Source organism: Osmerus mordax, chromosome 6 (assembly GCF_038355195.1).
Source record: "Osmerus mordax isolate fOsmMor3 chromosome 6, fOsmMor3.pri, whole genome shotgun sequence".
Lineage (NCBI taxonomy): Eukaryota > Metazoa > Chordata > Actinopteri > Osmeriformes > Osmeridae > Osmerus > Osmerus mordax.
The window spans coordinates 9,523,114-9,545,491 of record NC_090055.1 but is presented as its reverse complement, the minus strand read 5'-3'; the positions used below and the strand labels follow the sequence as shown (position 1 = coordinate 9,545,491).

At 44.6% G+C, this 22,378-nt stretch overlaps 3 protein-coding genes across 4 annotated transcripts; 1 reads left to right on the top strand and 2 right to left on the bottom strand.

Moving 5' to 3' along the window:
• Positions 1–190: 190 nt before the first annotated feature.
• On the bottom strand, positions 191–2,864 carry s100v2 (S100 calcium binding protein V2). Of its 2 annotated transcripts, none has more exons than XM_067238841.1 (3): positions 2,698–2,864; positions 1,192–1,317; positions 191–915 (listed from the first exon to the last, which is right to left on the bottom strand). In XM_067238841.1, exons 1-3 carry the CDS (start codon positions 2,707–2,709, stop codon positions 748–750), a joined length of 306 nt encoding a protein of 101 aa, XP_067094942.1. In that variant the 5' UTR covers positions 2,710–2,864; the 3' UTR covers positions 191–747. The 2 variants fall into 2 exon arrangements, with proteins under 2 accessions (XP_067094942.1, XP_067094940.1); XM_067238839.1 differs by having other exon boundaries at positions 1,186–1,317; positions 2,698–2,856.
• Positions 2,865–3,070: 206 nt separating this feature from the next.
• On the bottom strand, positions 3,071–12,374 carry dcst2 (DC-STAMP domain containing 2). Its single transcript, XM_067237422.1, has 16 exons — positions 12,365–12,374; positions 11,923–12,126; positions 11,597–11,767; positions 11,235–11,336; positions 10,846–11,040; positions 9,494–9,559; positions 8,918–9,131; positions 8,639–8,796; positions 8,294–8,458; positions 8,006–8,173; positions 7,447–7,547; positions 5,805–5,935; positions 5,403–5,530; positions 4,441–4,534; positions 4,066–4,359; positions 3,071–3,905 (listed from the first exon to the last, which is right to left on the bottom strand). The coding sequence occupies exons 1-16, from the start codon at positions 12,372–12,374 to the stop codon at positions 3,563–3,565; spliced, it is 2,544 nt and encodes an 847-aa protein (XP_067093523.1). The 3' UTR covers positions 3,071–3,562.
• Positions 12,375–13,094: 720 nt separating this feature from the next.
• On the top strand, positions 13,095–22,117 carry dcst1 (DC-STAMP domain containing 1). Its single transcript, XM_067238083.1, has 14 exons — positions 13,095–13,137; positions 13,270–13,398; positions 13,745–13,884; positions 14,025–14,196; positions 14,310–14,453; positions 14,533–14,654; positions 14,776–14,933; positions 15,164–15,263; positions 15,423–15,518; positions 15,654–15,874; positions 16,163–16,275; positions 17,117–17,259; positions 20,877–20,987; positions 21,878–22,117. Exons 1-14 carry the CDS (start codon positions 13,095–13,097, stop codon positions 22,115–22,117), a joined length of 1,932 nt encoding a protein of 643 aa, XP_067094184.1.
• The last annotated feature ends 261 nt before the right edge of the window (positions 22,118–22,378 follow it).

Sequence of the window (22,378 nt, the reverse complement as noted above, 5' to 3'; positions counted from 1 at the left end):
AAACGACAGTGTATCTGGTAATTCAGGGAAGTGTATTGGTTAAATGTTCTATTTGAATAAACATGGACCCACTAATGTGAATAGGATATCCCTGCTCCCCAGTTAGACAGATTGAGCAGTAGTATTAATGCCTACAGAGTGGGTCAGTAGGCCAGTTTTGAGGCTATGAAAAACTCCAGAAAACCATACAAACATTTAAACAAATTCAAAAGTTTTATTCAAGTACTGTAAGATAATACCAATTTGATGCACATGATATTCTTTGCTTTCGTCAGTTGTTACAATGTTAAGCAAAACACTAACTGTGTATATAGTATTAAAGAAAACATATATGGTACCTTCAGACGTTAATGTTTTATATCAGTAATTAGGCAGTGGCATATAACTTTCTGATTACATGTGCTTGGTGTAAATAAAAACAAGACTAGTTCATGTTAGTAACTGTGAACCGTAACAACAGTTGGAGCAATAAGGTCCCAACTGAACACCCTTAAAGTGTACCTCCTCCTTCCCCTTCCTTTCTGATCTGACACAAGTAGAGTAGTAACAGGAACACAGGTTTTCACCCATCCAATGTTCGATAACAGAATACCCCAAGGAAAGGGGGAGCAGGAAGTATGTTAGTATTCAGAATGGACTTTAAGATTTGGCAACATTGTTTGGGGCAAAAATGCTAATGGTATTCTACAGTTGGAACGTCTCTGAATAGGACGGTTTTTCCATAGTCATGTTCCAGCTATGTCCTCTTCACAGTAGCAGGCATTTGCATTTAACAGTCTTCTCCGGTTTTCTCTCGCCAAACAGGGAGGTGGCCGTCGACTGGACCAATTTCCAGAAGTCCTCAAAGGAGATGTTCTGGCCGTTCTCCACCCCCATCTGCTGTAGGATCGGACTCAAACCTTGTTCATTGCCTGTCTACAAAAGAGTGTACGAAAGAGGGTTGTTTTATGTGCTTTTATTTTAGTATTCAGCCCACTTATTTGAATATATATATACTAGTCGTGTATGCTAAATTTGATAAGCTACCATTAAAATTAATTTAAAAATGCCAGTCGGTTGACCCCCATATTACACATACACATTAAACTGATCTGAGAAGATGCTATAACCTTAAGCAAATAAAGTACAGGCTACAAGCCTGAAGGGCAAGGTATTATTGAGGTCTTCTTGATATCAAATTCAAACCTTGACTAAGTTAGGCAGCTGTGTGGAGACCAGGGTCTGAAACTCCTCCGTGTTTAGTGTGGGCTCTTTGTTAGCTGAAGCATCGTGGAACTTCGTGACCAGGTTATATAGTGCTGACTCGAGATCTGAGTACTGAGGGAGTTAGAGAGAGGGACAATACAAACAATGTCAGAACTATACCTTTATATGGATGCGTTTACAATATGTATCACACAGTCATCAATGTTCGTAAGTTAATCTTTTGCGCAGACACATGACCTTTTTGCAGTATTTGAAGTCAACATATGATATTACACAATGTTTAACAGAGAACAATAGCTTTCTATGGCCACGCCCTAAAACATAGACTTTAAGTGCTTTATCCTATTCGGAAGGTGTTTGAATCTCTTTGCCACATTATTTCACATAGGCCTACACAAGCCATGTTAGAATTTTCTGAAAACGTGTTAACAGTAGGCCTATTTTTTTCACTGAAGTTGTTACACCCAACAAAGATATGTTTTGCATAGTTATCTTTGATGGAGGTAAAATGCTACATAAACGAAGGGTAAAATCGCTTTATTTATTGATTTATACAAAGACTTTAAAAACAAAACGTTAAACCTCGGGAGAGCACACCTGAGAAAGGCCAATTGCATTTCAGAAACCCCTATGTCACTGCCTGTGGGAGGCACCTGTATGTGTCAGTTACGCTAATGTTGACACAATGGCACCTTCTATATTGACTATCTGGGTGTTGGCCTTTGCCTAGAAACAACGCCTTGCTTTTTTCTCTGAAGACTTCATATAGTTCCCATGAAAAGTGATCCACATTTTTGTTATCATTCAAAACTAAACAGGTAGACTGCATAAACGCATTAACAGAATTCTAATCAATGCATGACCTGGTATAATGAGCCCCATTCGTTTTCTTTACATAAATCAGTTCTCTATATTGACACACGATTCTATTTTCCATGACAGGGGCACATTCTGGCCCTGGCGAGCATGGAATGCGCGCTGATTGATTCCCCGTGCTTTCCATTAAAGTGCGCTTACTCTGGAGATTCTTGAAATCTAGATTTAATACCCCAGATTGACTACAGAAAACCACAGAGTGCTGCCCTGTCATTATCTTGGTAGTACAGACGTGGGCCAAATACTTGTAAAAAGAAGAAAAACAAGTTATTTGTCGAAATCGATTTTTTTTTCTAAAGTCTCTGCAACACGTCAGTTTGAATTTAATCTACATACGTTTTTATTAACTGTAACCCGATGCAAATAGAGATTGTTTAAACTGGAGCAAAAGACTGAGTTGCTTTGGCACCAACACCTTTCGCGTAAATCGCGCACTATAATCGAAAGAACAATGCGCAACAGTTTGGATGTGCCAAACCCAAAGACGCCCTTTCCTATCTTGTTTCTGTTCTGGGATTGTGGATCTCACATTACCGTGACAAAATAGCAATATACTTTAACTGAGCAAAGACTGACCATCTAACGTAGAAAGACATAGTTCAAAAAGTTACATACCTTTTCCGCCATTTGGAGTTCGTTAATGTCACCAGTTTTTGAGGAAACAAACGGGACTAGATGACTGTGATGAAACTTTTCTTCCTCAACGTTCCATTGCTCTCCTGGCAGCAAACTCGTATCCTCCCACTCGGGAAAAAACACAACTGATTCCACCTTCCGTGTTAGACAAGGTTTGGGGAGGCGATATGCACGTAAAAAAGTGTTGAAATTCAATGCTTGGAATGTAGGCCTACATCAGTGTGGCAGAGGAGGCGGAGACGTACAGTAGTATTGCAGTTGTAGTCTTTAGTGTATGATTATATATTTTTTTTACTTTTCGCAGTTTTACATACCAGTGCTCTTTTTCGTGTGTGTGTGCAGGGATGGGATTGTCATCCTACGCAGGTTGAATTTGTATATATATTTTCTTCTGGAAAAGTTTTCCAAAGTCTTCTGCCAAAAACTCCATCAACCATGAGACAAAAGCTTACCAACTCTGTAGATAGTGAAGCCATTGATCTTCAGAACTGTCATCAGCTGTGGGTTTGACAGGCCCCCTGCTGAAGGTTCATACTCCACCTTCCAACCACACCAGAGAGGAAATGTCATGGACATTTCATCAAAGTCAAACAATAGTACTCCAAACTCTAGATCCAATTTGGAGCACGTTTCAAATCCAACTGCTGTCTGTCAGACACCCATTCAGTTGATGTTGACAAGAACGTCTAAAGAATTGGGCAACACACAGTAGTGCCTGCTTCAATGGAAAAATTCCTGTTTTAATGATGATGTTTACAACATGCACTGACTATTGCAGTGTAGCAGAATGCTACCACTCCAGTTTAGAGGTCCTGTAACCCTTTTTGTCTTTCACTGGATAGAATTAATGGTCTGGATCAACCGTTGGAGTAGGACCGGCTGGGGCTGTCGCTCTGGTGGTATTCCTGACACAGGGCACGGTTGCGGTCATGGTCAGACTGTGGACTGTGACCGTCTGTAGTGGTTCCTCTCTGGAGTGGTTGCTGGCATCCGAAGAGAGGGACTGAAACAAAGTGTCACTGTCTGAAGAGTCACTTTCTGAAGCCTGACGACTGACTCCTCCAGTGAAATAGATGTCCGAGAAAGTGTCTGGAATCGAGTTGTGGACGTATTTGCGTCTGGGGTCATAGTGCCTGGGGTCAGAGTCTTCTGAGTCAGAGCGATCCTGGTAACTCATGTCGGGCTCACTACAGGGCGACAGGGTACAATTGACCGTATGCCAATGGTCTTGTTAGTTTTCGGTTTTGTGAGTAAAGGAGAGTTTGGTCACCTGGTGATTATGGATGCTACAGATGACAGGCATGGTGTAGGTTATGATAATGATGACGCTGTTGATCCACATCTTACCTGACGTCCGGGTCGCTGAATGGACTGACGTGACCGCTGCCGTCACTGTCCCCCTCGTGTCCTGGTGTCACGGCGCTGCCCGTCCTCTGGTACAGCACCCTGCTCCCCCCAGGGACTGGGGACAGTCTCGGCATCTCCGCCCACGACCGGCGGCGTATCTCCATGGAGATGGTCCTCTTCATCAGCTTGCGCGCACGCCGCTCGGTGATGTGGGGCGAGGCCAGGGCGGCGGTCCACAGGCTCACGTGCTCGTCGTCACTGGAATCCCTGCAACAGCAGGCCCACGACGAGGGACTTGTCAGGATGGGAAATTTGTGATTGAATCAGGAATACCCTTAGAGCTGGCGGATCAGTAAGAACGTGTTTAAGACTTACAGCTCCTCTTCACAGTCTTCCTGGAAGGTCAGAGGCCCCATGCACACTGCACAGATGTTGTTCATGCTCCGGAAACACTGCCGACAGTACAAACCTGTTGCACATTTAAAGGGAGGGTTCAGGGTTCAACATGATGAACATTTGGTTGAACAGTTTTGCAAAAAAAGATTTTAAAAAGTAAATGCGGTGTGATTGGCAAGAAAACATGCAGCCACAGACCGAACAGAATGGAAGATTTGAGAACTTTTTTTCCATATACTGTTGCATTTGACACTGGAAAATGTCTTAGGATCGGCCGTATTGGCATTCGTTGTCAAATATGGTGTGAAACTTCAGAAAGAAAACGACAACGAAAGAAAAAATAAACATTGAATGAAACGTAAGAAAGGTGTAGTCATTAACGCTAAAGTGTGAGACTGAAAACATAAAAAGCTCCCTTCCAGGTCAGACTGCCATCTACCTGCTGAGTCAACATTTGTCAGGAGGAAACGCCCCAAAAGTACACAGTCTCAACCTGCCCCTCGAACACATTAATACAAGTTTATGAGACAACCGGTTAAAGTGTTCTACAATATCTAAACATTGGCAAGTGGGGCATTTGCGTTTACATTCTACATTGCCAACTTCTACACCTGTTTTCTAGACACAGATACATCTCAATATTTAATGAATACCCTCCTGTGGGAAAAGGTGATGACTAGACTGGTCTAGTCTCTAAACTGTAACTCCAGTTTGAGTGCCCTCTGTAGATGAACAGCCATGCTTACATAGAAAATGGCATACAGTTGGAGCTGAGCTGAGTGTTTAGGCCATGTTCCCTCCTATGAGAGCTACCAAAGACCTGGGTAGCAAGACTTCCAGTTGCACATTTCAAAACAAAGTCCTGATAGAAGGGGTGCCCTTTCCTGGCTTGCTTCTGTCCTCTCCACTATTACATGAGTCATGACAACCATGTGACCTACCTTTACACTGTGGAGTGGAACAGGTGACCATGTGGGAGTCATCCCGGCCCTCCCCGCCCCTGCCACATGCCATGCAGGAGACAGACGACACACCCAGGAGCTCAGCCAGGAAGGATCCTCCAGGAACCCTGGATTAGACAGCCACCGACACACAGCTTACGTCAGTGGGGCTGGGCTGATCCAGGTCCCTTTATACAATACAAATATCTATACACGGTATGGCAGGGATGGATTCTAGCAAACGTGATCTATAGCACATGCTCTACGTAACTTTGCAATGAAATCGAGCATTTCCGTGGTAAAACTGCTAGCCTTCATTATGAATGAGTGAGGAGACTGGACTGTGAACACTTGTGTGAAGCAACTCCACCCCTCGCTTCCAGCCCACACGGCCCTTTGTACCGTAGCATGAGCGTGTGCAGGAGACCGGCCCCGGCCCCGTCTGCCTTGCTCCGGGCCACAGAGCTCAGGAGAGCTTTACACAGGGACACGCGCTGACTCAAGATACGACCGTGGAGGAGCCGAACTCTCTCCTGGAAACACAGAGGGCAGGGACGGCCGTTAGGCCAGAGGGGAAGAATGGAGGCTAAGTAGCGTTGCCTTGTTTACATTGTTTGTGAAAAAAGGGAGTGTTTTACTGGCGTTAGATTAAGACTTTATAGGTCTGAGGAGGAATTATCTTTGACACACTGACAGAGATAAATGCAGGCTGATGAACATACCGTGTGGTCCATTTAGCCAGAGGGCTCTCGGCTCCAGACTGGTTTACGTGTCATATGCATGAAGGTTACAGGAAACAATCAGAACCAAATGTTTGAATATCTTTGGTTTTATCCACACAGCAAAACACTACAGGTGAAAACGGATTTCCGCACCAAAAGCTGCGGAAGCTAAACAAAGAAATGACTGACACACAGTCAATTCCTCAAGAAACACACCCAGGTAGCAACGTGTCAATCAAGTATCATCATTTTTGTCAAGGAAGTTTCGATGTAACTTCACATTCCGCAGGTAGTTTGTGGGGTTGTTGTTTTGAGTAAGATTTGGAAACACGGATCTTGCAATGTTGGCACAGATCTTCCCATTGACAGCAAAATGACACATACTTCGTCACTAAGCAAACCATGCCTCCACAAGTAGTCAAATTATTTCCAAATGAAGAGGTTTTCATGTCAACTTCACGTAAAAAAAAAAAATACTGGATAAACCGGAACCATTTTAATTGTGTTCCCCTAGTGGTTCAGTATGTTGTGCTATTTTCCGAATGTTCCCCTGTCCTACAGGGACACACAAAAATACTGGTGTTCTCGGCTCAAACCTTTCCAAATAAATAAACCAAGTACGCAAAGCTATGTTGTCTAAAACAACCCCTGTTAAATAAACCACATTCCCCTGTCAGCATTTGTGTTCCAGGATCCCGTCCTCTGGCCATAAACATGTCCAACGACACATGCACATCTGGATGGCAGAGAAGTGCAGACTTGCCTGCTTCCTCCCAAAGTCCTGGAACAGATTCCATTCTAGACATGGTTGGAATTCCGTCTCCTTCAACAGAGCACACATAGCTTCCCACTGGCAACCTGAGGAAGAACACGTCCTTTTGTGCATTGTGGAAGAGCCATTGTGAAATATGTACTCAAGCACAGGCTAGGCTACCTGTGCATCCTAGCATTCCTGTGGTAGTTTGAATGTCTTCCATTCTCTAGAAGCCCGGAGAGTTTGATTTTGGACACAAATATATTTTCTTCATCAAATCAACCTTTCTCCATCAAATCAACAAAAGCCGGCATCTACACTGCGTCGACCTGAACTAGGTGATGTGGGAAAAGACCACCCATACAAAGCCAGTCCCTCAACAATTTGAACTATAGGCATTTAAGTAAGGCATAAGTTAAGTAGCATGGCTAATTCATATCCAAACATAAAGCTTAATTAAGGCTATCCAGTGTATTTCGATGAACCCCATTCAATAAGGAGCACAGGAGTTTGTATCTGTCCCCAACAGCAGATGCATGGGTCTGTTGATTGGCTGCTGGCATCTTACCCGCTCTCGTCTGGGGTGGTATCTGGCACACACCAGGCTCCTAAGACGCTTCACATAGCTGCCAGCCAAAACACTGAACAGGGTGAGGCCGTAAAGGAATCCTAAGATAAGGAAGAATTGGGACAAAGACCGACCTTTCAAGATCCTGACAAACGTTTAAACCACTCCGATTAAAATGACGGACGTGTATTTTCAGATTTGAACTGGTTATTTTCTTGTACAGAAATAAGGTACGCTGATTACAACAGAATGTACATTTGTGTCCTCAGTTCACAGAAGATTCAACCATGGTACATTGACAATGAATATGCTCTTGATAGTCTCAACCCCTAGAGGTCAGTGTTTCACAACAAATGTCAATAATCACTAAAACGTATGAAATGTAACTAGATCATTTCCATTGCTTTGATAAAACAGAATGCGTTCTCTTTTCAAAGCGACACAAGTAACAAGCCGTTTGGCTCATTCGTCTTAAACCGAATCCTGGACCTGGATATTTGTCATAAAAAAAGCTGTGAAACGTCCAATGAAAGGCAGTAACATGAAATGGAGAGTTTACCTATGAGAATGTACTTTGAATAGTCAGGCTCTGAGGGTTGCATGATGCACTTCTTGCTCAGGACAGTAATGTTGCCCTTCTGCAGGACATCGAAGGAAGACACCATGTCCTTTAAGATGTCAGAGGCGTAGCCTGTCCCGTTGATTTGGACCGCGACGAGGACAGGTGCTGGAAAAGGAAACATACACTTGAGAGTTGTAGATGTAACAGTCCTGAAACATCTGAGAGGGTGAATGTTTTCTGAAACCGCTGGGGGGTTTGCACGTGACTTCCACTCCTCTCCAGTACCTCTGGTGACGATGTCTCCCTGGGCTTGGTGGTGCACCAGGTCGAACATCCAGTAAACCAACAGGTCTAGTGCCGCCACCATGAAGCCCAGGACCAGATGGCGGAGGACGGAGATGGTGCCAATGGCCGCCACTCGTCTCTCCCTGGATGTCTGGTACATGGCACCTGAGAGAGGGAGACCGAAAAGTAGATGTCCAGCCTCTGTACAGTCTGCGCTGGTATTTCTCATCCCATTACCGTTCGATATATTATGGAGACTAATGACTATCACAGATATTGTGGCTGAGGAGCAGGACCAAGAATTCAAATGTATCTGTTGTTGACCACCACCACACACACACACACCAGTTTTGATGTAGATGCGGGCCTCTCTCTTGTTGAGGGGGAGGACCGTTGGCCTGCCCTGCCTGCCCATCTTCAGGTCCAGCTCTTCAAACTGCTTGGAGATGTAATTGTTGTCAAAGTTGTCCTGCTGAAGGTACTTGTGTTTGTAGAGCACAGCCCTACGGACGCACACACACACACCTTAAAGGCGTGTTCACACACATGCTCTCACACTTTGCACCCCCCCCCCCCCACACACACACACACACTTGTCTGCCACGTGTGGGGGGAGACACTCACCAGAGGTACGTGAGAGGCATGAGAATGAGGCCCACGTAAGCCAGCAGTCCCACCGCTTCCTGGAAGTGGCCTAGACCCGACGACACTTCCTTCAGGATATTCTGGGACACCTGCTGCATGGACTGGCTGCTGTTCATGCTCATGTCGAAGTGCACGGAGGCCGAGATGTTGAACTCAAACTCCTGCTTGATCCTATCCAAGGCAGCAGCTGTCGCTGGAGTGGACAACAGCTAAAGTTAGAGATATTTGAAATGGCCTCCTGGACTAACCTGCACAAACAACACGACACATTCACTACTTGCAAGAGATATGGAATTGCTCACTCCAACCACATGAGGTTTCCTAAAAACATGGAGCGAATATAAAAGGTATGCAGAGGCTTTAATCTGCAGTGAATTGATAAGGCAGGTGAGGCAGTAATAAAAGCGGTGCCTCCAGTAAATATCATGCTTCTAGGTACTATAACAATCTATTAAACAAAGGCATTCTTTTTGCAGCAAAGTTCTGTGTAGTATAGGACAACTCTGTAAGCAGGATCAGAGTGATGTCCAGACAGCGTGTTGCTATGAAACTTACGAGCCTCCAGTCTCTCCTTTAGGTGGCTGGCGACGTAGGAGGGGATGATGCAGAACAACTGGCCCACTGAAACAGAAGGGATGTGAACAGAGTCCTCATCCACCAACTGAAAATCGAACTGGATGAGCAAACCATCATTCTCGGCATGCTTTTAAATACTGAGGTACTTCTGTGACGTTCTCTGCAGACTTGTCTGATCGTTTTCAGCACGCTCAGTCAGATAGAGGGATGACTAGAAGGATGGATGGAATGAGTTCACAATCACGCCAAACATACTTGGAGCCAAGAGGGCAATGGGTTGGCTTAACAATAGACATGAAAACCATTATGACAGGTCAGGTAAGAGCCAAGTGTCAAGTCAGCCAAAAGAAAGACTGATGTCTGATTTACGAGCTCCAGTACAAACCGGTGAATTTAGCAGCTTACTATCTGCTCACAGCAGTGTTCTGCTTTGGCCCAAAGGGTGAGGAAATGGTTTTTTATCTTTGCTTTCTCGAACTTCCTCTCCTCCCTTCATTCTCCTATCTCCAGCCCTGCCCTGGGGTCATGTTTGGATTAGAAAATCAGCAGTGCCCGGCTGGCTGCCTGGCTGGCTGCCTGGCTGGCTGGCTGCCTGGCTGGCTGCCTGCCTGGCTGGCTGGCCTGCGAGCCAGGAGGAGGATATGAAGCAATAATTCATTTGAATAGAGAGAGGAGAAAGGAGAGGGGGGAAACGAGGGGAGGACAGAGAAGCGAACGTCGACTCACAGCTACACCTTCTCCTAGGGGATCGGGAGAGGAAACCAGAGAGAGGGATGTGTCAGCCCTTTGGCCCCTAGCACCCCCCCAAACGACTGGAATTCAATTGAAAGTGTGAGGTCAGGTTTCTATTGCAGTGTATGCGGCGTCTCTGCCATGGAATGCGTGTCTGCCCTGCACACACTTGTGTGCACAGACCCTCCTGTCTAGTTTGTGTTGGGAACCTATCTGGGCTTCCCCGACCTTTCCTCTCCTCGTTCTATTGACACAGCTGTGTGTGTGCATCAGCAGCCCAGGGTCGAATCTTCCTGGCAGGCGCTATTACAGTCAAGGCTACTTGAGATTTGAACGTTAGGTCATTATCATCAACATCATTTTTCTACCTCCGCCATGCCAAGCAGCTATGTAAACTCTGCTGCTAACAGCTGAGGAACAGAGTGCCTGTCTTTTACATGAACGGCCCGACTTCCATAATAGAGCTTTTATGCTGCTGTTGAGGGAAATGTTTAGTGCAGTGCAATGCCAACCACAATATGCACTGACATGTCAGGTGAGTTTACTGGAATAGTTTTTAAATAATACGAGACCTATGAGTGACAATCATGACAACCAACCACGAGATACTCCACACAGGGGGCGGAACCCATCCACGATGTGACACAGGAAGTTGAATATAGACAAAAGGTTCATGCAGTCTTCCCGGGCATCATCAAACAACTTGTTGCACTTCTTGTACGGTGTGCCCAGCTTGTCGTTGCACACGTCGCCGATGCCAACCAAGAAGTGAAGCACGTTTCTAAGAGTGCGAGCTGAAAGAAGTCAAAGGTTAAAGAAATTAAATCTCTCTCTCTATATATATATATATACACATATATATATTTTTTACTACTTTGTTACACTTTCAGTCACACATGGATACACACACACACACACCCACACACACACACACTCACATTCTCCTCCTGCTTAACAAAGGAGCTCTTGAAACTAATCTCCAACTCACCAACATGCTGGACTGAGTCAGTCAAAGCCTGGATGAAGTTCTGAACCCTGCTAGCCACTGAATAGGCATTCCTGGTGATGTCTTTAATCTTGTCCAGCACAGCTGTCAGAGGGCAACAAAGACATCAGAACATCAGTGAGAAGACTGACAAACAGACGTTCTCTCATGCTGAAAGGGAAATGCCAAATCTGAGCATGTCTGTTTCAAGCATTTTCCAATTGTATAATAAGCCTCATGTTCGACCCATTGCGTCACAGTTAAGTGATTAATTCAAGGAGACATTTGCAATAAACTACTGAAGTTACAAACAGAACGAGAAGGGAGATGTGAATCAGAGGTGGATGGCAGTAGGCACAACTCACGGAAGAGTGGTGTGGCTGCTCTCTGCATCAGTTCCTGGGTCTGATTCATGGTCAGCTCTGCACCACACACCACACTGTCTGCCGCTCGGCCAAAGTTCTCCAGGGTGTTGGTCATTGGCCCCTGGATCACCATGGAGAAGATGAGGAAGAGGAGGAGATTTTTGCCATTATCTGAGAACAAAAAAAAACTTAGTGACATCAACTGTAAGGTCATTAGTATGTATAAGTCTAAATAGTAATGTTGCAATATTACTGTAATTGGGGAGATTTGATAGTGTATTTAATATTTTAAGCTGCCAAAAACGTGAAATCCTAGGGCTACTTACCCGAACATAGCATCGGCATCATGAGCATAACATTTGAGCGCACTCGAACAGAAAGGCCCATGCCAAATGATGCAATGAATGCGATGGCGATAGTGGTGTAGACGCAGAACCAGAGCTCCTGATTTTGAACGAAGAGCACAGTAACGCCATACACAGAAGCTAGGAACAGGCCGAAGATGAACCCATTAAAACTTCTCACAACATCTTGAAACCATGGTTTGCGTCGCAGTCCGGGTTTTCGTCGACGCCAGGGAAAGCCCCGTCCAAGACTTGTTGAGACCCTGTTTAACAGTTAGATGCCATTTTAAAATGTTTAACTTTCAAAATGGACCACTTTGTAGCCTAGTACGACTAGCTACAATACATTGGCGAAATGATGTGTGCGCTATGTTGGACATTAGCCTACTAATTTCACTTTTTTACCCTCTCAGCAAGTCTTTACGAGACTCCATCGCTTCACACGATCACCGTCTGTGTGGCTATATTTTGTCATCCCCTATACTTTATCATAGGAAAATATTTAGGGTTTTATTTGTTTTCCCATTGTATATTTACAAATCCAAAAATTGTTTACAAAACGGGATGTAGCAATACTACACTGTTAAAGGTTTGATTATGAAGTCACAAATTTGAATTGATAGGATAGATTATAGAACCAATTGAATTCGAGAATAAATATTTAAATGTTCGGAAATTCTTTACAACAATAAACACGAAGACGTAAAAAAGGAAATAAATAGAAGAGTTGGTGGTAATGGCAGCAACAAGGATTCAACTACAATACCTTAAAAGCCTCAAACCACCACATTCAGGTTAGTAGGGAACATCAATCGTTTTAGGTTAAAAAAGAAAAAAAGTAGGCCTACATTTGATATGTCATTTTAAAGGATAACTTTTCTCCATTCCCTTCAGTCTTGGAGAGGATCAGTAAAAGGATCTTGCCTGAATTTGCCCACCTGTTTCTCTTCAGTCAGCCAGATACATTTCCTATTGCTCGTTTCTTTCTTGGAGCGCTTTTTGGTGCTGTGAGTGGTGCAGGTAAAGCTTCATCATTATGTGTGAATAGCCTATTGTGACCGTTTCACACCCTTGACCCCTTTAATGTAAAAATACAAATATGTCTCAATCTTTTTTATCTAGGGTTATTTCTGGGTCTTTTTCACAACCTCCCAATGACCACTGTACAACTGGTTGTTGCAGGATATGCTTTTGTTGGTGAGCAGAGATAGACATCCTTTGAGCTGAATGTTTAATGTCAATGTTTGTTCAAAATACTTTAAAGTTCAGCTGAAAGTATGAAAGCAACACAGAAACTCTTCGAGGGCCTTGTGTGTGTGACCTTTGCAGCTGTGTGCATTCTGGGAGGAGCATTTTCCTCCTTCTTCCGCTGCTCGGCCCTTCTGATGTTTCCCAGTATCCTCGGGTCTCGGGGGAGGGCCTACCTCATGCTGTTTGTTCTCTTTGGCCTGTACAATGGTAAAATATATATTATATATATATTTATATATATATAATACATAGTACATATATATATAATATGTAATTATATTATATATATATATGTAGTATATATTATCCATGCTGTGTTGCTGAGACCATTCGTAGAATTTGTGGGGAAAATATTATACCCACACATTTTTGTGGTATTACAGTTGCTAGAATAGCCTTGGTCCATTGTTGACTGTTCAGACTAGGTGCTATATATATGAACATACTGGACCAGCAGTGTGCCTATAGGCCTTGAGATTTACTGAGGCTTCACATCTGAAAAGGTATCCCTGACCATCTCTGCTGTGTGCGTCTGTGCACCTTCATCCACCAGGCCCCATCACCAACATCCACCGCAACGTCCAGGATGTGGCCTTCTCTATGGGCTGCAATATCGAGCTGCAGATCAAGCACAGCAAGGTGATGTGGAAGGTGGTGATGGACCCCTTCATGCAGGTGATGCAAGGCATTATGGTAAGTGAGGCAGGGAGGGCCACAGGTAACTTCACTGATACAAACAATGCTTAATAGGAACATCGTGGCTATAGAGATGGCCCACTTTGTTTGCACTGTACACTGTTCAATGATTTCTGACATTCCTCCATTTTGTTTAGGATGACAATAAGGAGTTCCTGGAGGAAGCCAAGAATGTGAGCCTGAGATTCCAGAATATCCGGGATGAGGTTGTGGGCCAGTATGGCTACGACAACACCAAACCAGAGCCAGTTGCTGCTGGCAACAGCTCCCAAGACATGTACACGGCCAAGACGATGATGCGATGTGACTGTGAGTGTTCACAGCAGTGTTCTGGTCAATCCATCTCTCTGTCTTCTGCCTCTTTAAAAAAGTTCCATTGAGGAGATGAGTACTTTGTTTTTTTAAATGCCCTCGTGACCCAGATGTGGTGGAGGAAGGGATTGATCGGTGTCAAAAGTGGTTCAACGTCAAATGGCAGGAGTGCATGGACGCCATCAAGGCCCCGGTCATCAACCACATCTTGTGTGTGTCCATGAAGTTCCACTTCCTGTGTGATGTCATGAGAGGTAGGACGTTGGAAGTGGAACACATTCGAAATGAATAAAAGTTGCAGTTTTTTGTGAGCAGTTGTTTTGTTCCTGTCAGTCATGACTCCTTGGTGTCGAGATCAGATTCCTGTTGAGAAGAACTTTGGGAAGACGTTTGACACGCTGAACTTCTCCATTGACACGCTGTCTAGAGAGTTCAGCACCAAAGTTGTCCTCAAGGTAAACACGGTGCTATGTCTTCAGACCCACGTCAAATACCAGTTCCTTGTCTGCAGTTTGAACTTTCCAACTTATGCTGTGTGTGTGTTTGTGTATGCTGTGTGTGTACTGTACTGTACAGAGCACAGTACAGGAAGCTGTGTTTGGAGTGTCAGTCCTACAGGATACCTTCACAGAGAGTCTGAGTCAGTCGTTTGAGGAGACCAGGGCAGTCCTGGATCAAGTGCTGGTGATGGTCCAGCTCCTCCTCTCATTCACCTTTCTCACCGTCTTCACCTCGTGAGACAAACACACACAGACACACCCAGACACACACACACAGACAAACACACACAGACACACACACACTCACACACATGGTCACACACAAAAATAAACACACGCACCTAGACCCACACAGACATAGAGATACTTCTGCATATCTCCTATTCAACATATTCATGATGGGTTTGATTCTGGTGTGTGTTCAGATGGAAAGATACTTGATGTCTTCCTCATTGTCTCTACAGGGCGTTTAGATATGCCTGTCAGTACACCCAGGACATTCGCTTTGACAACATTTACATCACCACCTACTTCAGGCAGATCGACGCCCGCAGGAAGACAGCGGTAGGTCATTAAAAGTACATTCAAGCCACTCTGAAAGGTCCAATTTCTCATGACCGAATATTGGTCTTGGGCTTTTAGCTTTTCATGGCCCATGATGACCAGTAAAGAGTCTGAACATTCAACCTTGAAATTCATCATTTGAAATGTGCTTGATTTTAGGGCAAACGTTACCTTTTGCCTTTGAAGAGAGCTGAGCGAGGGGATTTCATCAACCCCCTGAGCCCGGCCATACACTCCAGCGAACTGAAACAAGTGGTGCGTTTCTCCCTCCAGGGTGGAGTCTAACCTAGTTTCACCCAGATTCTAACCTTGGGAAATATCCCCATGGGGGCTTTCGGCACGAGCCGGAGAACGTATTCGTTGACTATTCCCGCTCCCTGTGTTGCCCAGGCGTTGGGCCTGCTGCAGGTTCTGTCTGTGGCTGTGTTTGTTGTTGTGCTGCTGGCCGTGGACCTCATGCTCTACCACATCTTCGACATCATCCGCAGACACACCTCCACAGAGTTCTCCCTCACCAGTGAGTGCGCAGAGAGAGCCCACACACACACGGGCCTTGACCTTGTGACCTCGGCCTCCTTTAAAGATGATCATTCTATTTCAGTCGCAGAAACGTGTCGGTACATAATGTCCCCTCCCATTGTCTAAGCCAGTGGTTCCAAACCCTGGTCCTCAGGGCACCCTGTCCTGCCTGTTTTAGATGTTTCCCTGCTCCAACACACCTGATTCAAATGAATGGTCATAAGCAGGCTTTTGCAGAGCTGGATAACGACCCATTCATTTTCATCTAAAACAAGCAGGACAGGGTGCCCTGAGGACCAGGGTTGGGAACCACTGGTCTAAGCAACCACCCAGCACTGTATTCCCTATAAACACATTCATAATGCTACTTCCTTAGGCAGTCACCATATAGACATCAAGGTGGATGGACAGTCCATGATGGCGAAGCTCCTGAGGAAGTCTATTGGAGCCTTTAACACCTCCTCCAACGTGAACATGCAGTCCACTAACGAACGTAAGTGACATCCCAGCAGTCCAGTGTCCACATGTAGGTAGAGGACCTGATGCCAGAAGGGAAGATTTACGAAGATTTATTTCTGTCCAGACCTATCGTCATCCAGGGATTTTAGCATGTGTTTGATTGTGTGTGTGTATGTGTTTGTCTGTGTGTTTATCAGTCGGTGTGTCTTTGCCTGTCTGTGAGTGTGTGTGCGATGGTGTTCGTTTTGTACTAATGCACACAGTGGCCAGCCAACTCTGTCCAGTTAATGGCGTGTGTTGTCTGGCTGTGTGGCTAATCTGATCAGGGCTCTCTGATCTGCCTATTAAGGCCTAGTGGACAGCCTGGTCTGGACCACGTTCAGATAGGTCTCGTCTTTGCCAGACAACACACGTGCACACACACACACACACAGTCTCACATGTCTGAGCCATGCACCTGTAGACTACAGTATAACTTGCCTCACCATTACCACAGCAGTCAAATCAGTAGCGGAATGTGAGTAGTAATTTCACAAAACGCCTATCACTAGTGTAGTAAATGATCAGAGGGTTAATGTAGTGTACTTTAGACTTTTCTCGTTAATTCTAAACACGCTTCATGCTTATGTGGCAGAACTCAAAATCTAAGAGGATGTAAGAATGTAAGAGGACTTAGAACTTAACTGTACAGTATTAAAGTGACACAGAAGTCTACTTTTGACGATCACATCACCACTTATGCGGTGTCTCTTCCTCTTCCTGAACGTCTAGTCGCCAAAGCGACCAATCGGATTCAACGGATTCGATACGCATTTCATCCTAACCTACATTGAACCCGTAGGATGAGGTGTGCAGTAATCCCTCTTCCTCCCCAGACTGCCTGCCCCAGCCCAGGGCCCTGACGACAGAGGACTACCTGTGGAGTACCGTGCCTCTCCTGATGATGGCGCTCATGTGCTGCCTGCAGGTGTACACCAACCGCTTGCGCAGGGTCATCGCGGCCTTCTACTTCCCCAAGGTGAGAGCACGCACACACGTGTTCGCGCACACACTATCAACCAATGCCGGGAGCCGGAGCCAATATGACCATTACCTTTGTACATTCAATGTTGAGTAAATACACATGATCAAGTATTTTGATGTATGCGTATGTGCATTGCAGGTAAGTAAGTAAGTAAGACTTTATTTATATAGCACATTTCATACAAGAATTGTAGCTCAAGGTGCTTTACATAAAATCAATAAAAACAACAATACAAGTGATAAAAGTAATAATTAAAATAGCAAATCTATAAAAATAATAATAAAACTAATAAAAGTAGTAAAACCCTTCTGTGATAAAATTACTTAAATGCCTCGGTAAAAAGGTAGTTTTGAAGTTGTCTTAAAAAAATGTCTAGCGTGTTTGCTTCCCTAATATTTATGGATAATTTGTTCCATAGTTTTGGGGCGTAATTGACAAAGGCAGAATCACCAATCTTTTTATGACTGCTTCTGGTGACCTCTAATAGGCCTGCATTTGATGATCGCAGTGTTCTAGCTGGTGTGTAGTTTATAAGGGAGTTAGAAATGTAGCTAGGTCCTTGTCCGTGTAGAGCTTTGTATGTGAGGAAAAGGACCTTCAAGTCAATTCTGAAGGTAACGGGGAGCCAGTGTAAAGTAGCCAGGACAGGACTAATGTGTTCTCTCCTTTTAGTTTTGGTTAATAATCTAGCTGCAGAATTTTGAATGAGCTGTAGTCTTTCAGTGGTTTTCTTGGGAAGACCAGTGAAAAGTGCGTTACAGTAGTCCAGCCGGCTGGATATAAAAGCATGAATTAACTTCTCTGCATCATTTTGGTTTATGAATGGTCATACCTTTGCTATATTCCTCAGGTGAAAGAAAGCTGTTTTGGTCACTTTATTAATGTGAGAGTTGAAATTCAAATCTGAGTCCAGGATTACACCGAGACTCGTCACCTCTGGTTTAAGACAGGGAGTTAAGCCTCCTAGATTCTTAGTAAGCACCTCTCCTTTGGATTTGGGGCCACATAGTAGGACTTCTGTTTTGTAGAACTACAGTATATCTGTGGTGATATACTGTAGTTCTTATGTTAACACTTAGTGACATACCTATACTGTAACTAATTATGTAAACAATGCTCTTAAATCTGACTACAGATTAACAGTATTTATAAGGATTGTGCTACATACAAAACGTGTGCTGCAATATTCATCCGCAGCTTCAAAGGTGTTAATTGCAGAAACGTGTTTCTGTGCTAGTACACTAATCCAGTATGAACTCCGCTGTAAACTTTGTTTGGTTTTTATTCATAACACAACTCGAGTTTCTTCTCACTTTAAGCTTTCACATTTTTGATTAAAGAAAGGGGTTCATACTGATGCCTTGAACATAGTATAGGATCCCCAAGTGATACAGTGTTGTACAGGTACAGGTTCAGTGTATGTTACTGAAATCTTTCCATAAAAAAAAAACATTTATACAGCATCACATTTTATGTAAACACATCACGTCTGGTTTCGGAGACCCATTGTGATTCATACACAATACAGCTTCATTAGACCTCCTGTAGCATGAAAACAGTGTGCAGACGGACATGTTGGGGCTGGTCCTGGTCAACTCATTTAAATAGCCAGCCTCTCCAAACATAGCTTGGTTATTTTTCTTAAACTTTTCTAGCCTCCATGGAATTGGCACAGGAAGGTTTGAGCAAACATCACCGGGGTCCTGTCTGTCGAACCCCCTCCCCGTCCAAATAAACATAGCATACAATGCGGTTGCAAAAAAAATATCAGTGCTCTATTTCTGATATTTACCATAGGTCTGGAAATCACAAACAAATGATGGATTTTCCCTGTGGTTCTCACAGATGTTTAACTGATATGTGAAGGGGAATTTGGATCAGCTGCTGAGTCGACAGCTACCTAGAAAGGCAAAGGAAAACAAATCGTTGTTTACCAGAACGGTTCTCTGTCACTGCATATGCTGTTTGTGTGGAATTTGACACTTAAGCCTTTTGTGGCACCTAGATCTGTTGTTTGCAAGTACTTGTTGGGCCGTAATTTCATTTAATTGCCCCCAATTAAGCGACAGGGGGTCTAATGAAAATTAACACCACCATCAACGCCAGAATGTTCTTGTTTCCCGGGCCACATTTAGTTTTTATAAACGTGGCGTGTGCAAAAAAAACAGCAAAGCATGTAAATCCACAGATTGAAGCACGTGTCAGTGCCTAGTCCAAAGTAACGTCAGGTATATTTCACTGGGTTGGAAAGGCTTAGTAGAATGTGTACATAGAGGGAATGTAACTCTTACCTCCCTCCACTTCTCTGAAGAAATCGACCGGCTCTTGTGGCAGTTATTGCAGTGCAGAGCTAAAAGGGGATTAATCTAATAGCATTAGACACTGTATTGTGGGGGCGTAGAGGCTGACAGCCTACTCACTGTATTGTATTGAGGGGAGTGTACAGATCCGAATGAAGGGGTCTTGATCAGGGTTTGAGTTGTGTCGCGACTTAGGGGGTCCCCAAGGTGTGTGGTGGGGTGGGGGGTGCCTTAACTCTTAATGCATCCTAAGAACCAAGCATGTGTGCGGCCCCCCAACATTCTTGACGGAGTGCGGAGAGGAGGAGAGAGGATGATTGTGGGGTTAATAAGGTGGAGTAAAGGGCCGGAGGACACACAAGCAAAACATAGGGGATCGATCGAAGGATGAGGAAAGTGAGAAAGAGAATCAAACTTTGTATTCTGTGGGGGGAAAAGGAGAATTAGGAAGCCAGGGAGCATTTAAGGAGGAGGAGCAGATATAGGAATACATTCAGGAAAGAAGTGTAAGGGGAAAAAGGGAGAGAGGAGTGATAACGGTGACGAGGTAAAGCATGGAGAGGACATAGGGAGGGAGGGAGGGAGGGAGGGAGGGAGGGAGGGAGTGAGGGAGGGAGGGAGGGAGGGAGGGAGGGAGGGAGGGAGGGAGGGAGGGAGGGGAAAGAAAGAGAACATGATGGATTACTCTCTTTATTCCTGCTCCGCCTGAATCAGCTGAAGCGTCATTGCAGTTATGAGACCCCCTCCCTCTGCCACCGGTGTCTAAGGGGGATTCGTTTTGCAGATAGAGCAAAACGAAGCTGCTGCTAATTCAGCGTGTGAGAGAGAACAGCGATGTCGTCAAAGTGGAACAGTATTTCGGCTTCACGGTTGACCACCGAACATCAAGTCCAGCAAAATCCAGCCCGTGGTTCCAGACTGTTTGTCATGAATCCGGCCGATACAGCCCAGCCCTGTGTTCAGGCTAGGTTGCTGGTGGTCAGAGTGATTCTGGTCACTCACTCTGGAACTTCGGATGGAATTGTTTCAATTTGGCCAGAAAAGCAATCTCCTGTACATAATCATCTTCTTACTCATCCACTTCTGGCACAGTAATGTACAATGGGAAGCTGACCAAACATATATTGTAAAATATTAGTATATACAATAGGAAAAATATGTATGGTATATTATAAACAATATTTAAAGTCAAGTCATCAAGCTCTTTAAGTGAGTTTAACCCTCCCCTTACGTTGCCCCCTTCTCTCTGTCTCTCTATTTCTCTCTGTATTTCTCTCTATTTCCCTCTCTGTCTCTTTCTCTTGCTGTCAGCGGGAGAAGAGGCGTGCTCTGTTCCTCTACAACCTGCAGATCCAAAGGCGCATGTCATACACAGACCGTCAGCGCAGGCGACTTATGAGGCTGGGACAGTCACACAAATCAGTATGTAACAAAGATCATTCTAGAAGGTTCACTTCACTTCAGGCCATTTTCATACTTTAAGTTAAACCAACTGACTGGCACTTAATTGAATGCATTAGTATATCGTGACAGTTTGTGTTTTGTGGGGGTTTTGCGTTTTGCATTTATTTACATTTCTTCATTTAGCAGACGCTTTTATCCAAAGCAATAACATGATTTGAAAAAGAGAAGTTGGCTGAGCGGTGAGGGAATTGGGCTAGTAATCCGAAGGTTGCCAGTTCGATTCCCGGTCATGCCAACTGACGTTGTGTCCTTGGGCAAGGCACTTCACCCTACTTGCCTCGGGGGAATGTCCCTGTACTTACTGTTCGCTCTGGATAAGAGCGTCTGCTAATTGACTAAATGTAAATGTAAAGAGTATTCATCTTTGAAATCCCTCTTTTTTCATCAATACAATTGTTGACAAGGGGACTTTTGGATGAACCCTGTCTCATGAACAATGACAGGCTCTTATTGCGAGTCTAACTGGCTGACACTCTCCCAGGGTGACCACCAAGCTCAACCAAAACAAACACAGCTCCCTCCCACTGTCCTGGCCAGGCCCTTCCTGCTGTGTTTACTGACTGGAGTATTCTTTTCTCTTTTCTGCTCTAATGAAAGCCCGTTTCACTCCATGTCCTGTGACCCATTGAGGAATCTTTCACGGAATAGAAATGAAATGTAACCCAATGTTGCCCGCTCCTCTCTCTCTTTCGATTTCTCCTTCTCCCTCGTTCCTTCCCCTTTCTCAGCAATGCTGGCATGCGAAATGCATCGAAATGTCACAACACTTGTACTGCAGAAAGGTGACATCTGGAATGGTAATGATTTGACGTGTCCCTCCCTTCCCTCTACTCCCCCTCCCCATTCAGATGTTTCCTGGTCTACTCTCCTGGCTGGAGAGGCTTGGCCTCCGGCTGCGGAGGTGCTGGGTGTGTCAGGAGAGCCAGAGGGCCGGCAGGGCCGCAGAGTGCCCATCCCCTGGCTGCCTGGCCGTCTACTGCCCAGGGTGCTGGAGGGACGTGGACATGTTCTGTTACGCCTGCACCCTCGTCCCCCACGGCCAACCGGAGGAGAGCTGCTCAGATACCGACGTTCATTATGACGGATAGGTGACCGGTCATTTACGCACGCATACAAAATAAAATAGTTTTAAACCTTGATGCTAATGAAATGCATCTGTGTGAAAGTGATTTAAAGTGTGCAGTAGGTGTAAAGCATATTGTTTATTATTAGTTCTGGGTTTAAAAATATGTACAATCACAATGGCATTGCATCCTCTCATTATAAAGAAAAGACAGCAAGCCTTACTGGCAAAATACTTCATTTCCTTACATAAACTAGTTCCTGCACAAAGTTTTGTATCCTGTGGT

Bases quoted from the DNA above. Each gene is read 5' to 3' on its own strand.
- s100v2 (XM_067238839.1), bottom strand. The intron at 916-1,185 runs GTTTGAATTTGA...ACTCTTTTGTAG, and splicing joins AGCTGCCTAACTTAGTCAAG to ACAGGCAATGAACAAGGTTT.
- dcst2 (XM_067237422.1), bottom strand. The intron at 8,174-8,293 runs GTACTGGAGAGG...TTCCTTTTCCAG, and splicing joins GGGAGACATCGTCACCAGAG to CACCTGTCCTCGTCGCGGTC. The intron at 4,535-5,402 runs GTAGGTCACATG...AATGTGCAACAG, and splicing joins TTCCACTCCACAGTGTAAAG to GTTTGTACTGTCGGCAGTGT.
- dcst1 (XM_067238083.1), top strand. From the start codon at position 13,095: ATGACCACTGTACAACTGGTTGTTGCAGGATATGCTTTTGTTG. The intron at 14,197-14,309 runs GTGAGTGTTCAC...CTCGTGACCCAG, and splicing joins GACGATGATGCGATGTGACT to ATGTGGTGGAGGAAGGGATT. The intron at 16,276-17,116 runs GTAAGTGACATC...CTTCCTCCCCAG, and splicing joins CATGCAGTCCACTAACGAAC to ACTGCCTGCCCCAGCCCAGG.